The following is a 2500-nucleotide window of genomic DNA, read 5'->3' on the forward strand; positions in this document are numbered from 1 at the left end:
TTATTGCTGTTATTGTTATTATTATTATCGTTAGTATTATACCTATTGTTATAATTATGATCATTATTATTGTTGTTATTAGTATTTTCATCATTATTCTTATCATTATTCTTATTGTTATTATCATTATTATTATTATCATTATCATTATTACTATTATTATCATTATTGTTATTATTATTAGATTATTATTATCTTAATTATTATTATTATTATTATTATTATTATTATTATTGTTATTATTATTATCATTATCACTATTGTTGTTGTTATTGCTGTTGTTATCATCATCATCACTATCATCATCATCATTATTATTGTTGTTATTATTATTATTATCATTATTATCATTATTGTTATTATTGCTGTTATTATTAGTAATATCATTATTAATATTATCATTATTGCTGTTAATATTATTATTAACAATATTATCATTATAATTTATCACTATTATTATTATTGATTATTATTATTATTATCACCATTGCTCTTATCATGAGTATCTGATCCCTCTCCTCCCTCCTTCCTCCCCTTATCGCCCCCCCCCCCCCCGCCCCTCGCAGATCCATGTCCCTGGACGGGTCCCAGGGCGATTCGGTCGCAGAGCTGGATGAGCTTGAGCGCGACGTCCGAGCTGCAGGCGACGAAGACGACGAGAGCGCGAGGGATGGGCGCGTGGCCCTTGTAGTGTGGTCGACCAGCTCCTCCACCTACACTATCACCTCGAAAAGCACCAACTCGTCTACGACTTTCTCGCTCTCCTACTACTGCACGGCCGTCGGCGCCCCGATGGCTCCCGCCTGCTGAGCGCCCCCGCCCGCTCTGCAGACGAGCACTGCGGACCGGCTCTCGCACCTGCCCACTCCCCTTTCTCTCGCTGTCTCTCTCGGTCTCTTCTTCGTTCGATTTCCCTCTTTCTCTTTATCCCTTATGATTTTGTTTTTCTCTCTCTTTCTCTCGTGGGTGAAATGACGTTGTTTCTTATTGTATTATTTTTGTCTTTGTTTTTACCATGCTGCTCTGGTTTTTACCCCATTTCTGAGGAGTGGATGTTTGTTTGACATTGAGTTTGTTTTTATTTATTATCGCAAGGGTCATATTTGTAAATAAACGCACACTATTTTCGTAGACGTCGTGTTACTATTACCTCATCATATCAGGTGATATTGAAAGAAGGGCTGAATTCAAAATGGAAAGCGGTTAAGATTTCACTAAGGAGAAAGCTGTTATATAATAGAAAAAAAAAAACATACGAAAAATAAGGAATAACTACCCATATCATTATTCTTGAGTGTAGTATTGTCATCGACTGAATAGTGGTTGATGAAGAAGAGAAAGGGAATGTAAAAGTTCATTAACATAATTTAATAAACAGGCGGTTTCAATAGTTTTCACGTTTTTCATTCCACAGTCTATTTGAAAAGCCAACGAGGTATGAATCACAAGCTCATATACATCACGAATTCTTCCCAATTCTGGACTGAAACGGATCCTAAAGGTCGGAACATCTATTACAAAGACAAACTGCGGAATTTATGAGATATAAACGGTTTATCAAAATAGAAAATATTGACATTCTTACTAACGCTTGAAAACCTAATGAGGGATATCATGGCTTCGTGGTTTCACATGCAACCCCCCCCCCCTCCCCCAACGCCTCCGAAAGGTTAAGAAGAAATGTTTGCTGTTAAGGAAAAGGATATATGGAAAAAAAAATTTAATGTAAATATGTAAAAAGACAAATTATATATATATATATACATATATATACATGTGTATGTATGTATTATAATAACATTTGCCTCAAACTCTTTCTTCGATGACGGTTCACCAGTTTCCTTTGCAGCCATGCAATATACATGCAATATAGTCTGATGGTAGTGTCTTGTAATGACCTTGCAGCGTGCTCTCATTCTCATTTTCTGTGGCCTCAATTTAGCAAGATTATTCATTGGCCGATTTTAAGTATCTATCCAGGCCTTTTTAGGGTTTTTATCCGATCTTGTACACAATAATACACACACACTTATGTATAGTTATCTATTTTTATCTATCTATCCCTTCAACTATATATTCATATTTATATATATCTCTCTATTTATCAATATATATATATGTATATGTATATATATACATATACATACATACATATATATATGAATATATATAATATATATATATATATAGAGAGAGAGAGAGAGAGAGAGACAAATAAACACTCATGTACACACACACGCACACACATACACACAATCACATACACATGTGTATATATATATATATATATATATATATATATATATATATATATATATATATATATATGAATGGTAGCACTTCCGCGTTGAGTCACTCCTCCAGTCCACTCTTCCATTAGCAACAGGCAGGGAGGCTGTCACCCTTTGCCTCTCAGGACTTCATCTCCCGTGTCCGTGGCGTCTTGCCGGTGATCATGATGAGCTTGGAAGTCGACTCCCTGTTCACTAAGGTGGCGTCC

At 35.2% G+C, this 2500-nt stretch overlaps 1 protein-coding gene across 1 annotated transcript in view; it reads left to right on the plus strand.

Annotated features, from left to right (window-relative positions):
* LOC125028303 overlaps positions 1-1131 on the plus strand; it is a 2856-nt gene extending 1725 nt beyond the window's left edge. The window contains exon 3 of the mRNA XM_047617751.1: positions 567-1131. Coding sequence (XP_047473707.1) covers positions 567-810 — 244 coding nt within the window. The 3' untranslated portion in view covers positions 811-1131. The remainder of the gene's footprint in view (positions 1-566) is intronic.
* Positions 1132-2500: the final 1369 nt, after the last annotated feature.

The sequence above is a fragment of the Penaeus chinensis genome, chromosome 8, assembly GCF_019202785.1.
Source record: "Penaeus chinensis breed Huanghai No. 1 chromosome 8, ASM1920278v2, whole genome shotgun sequence".
NCBI classification, from domain to species: domain Eukaryota; kingdom Metazoa; phylum Arthropoda; class Malacostraca; order Decapoda; family Penaeidae; genus Penaeus; species Penaeus chinensis.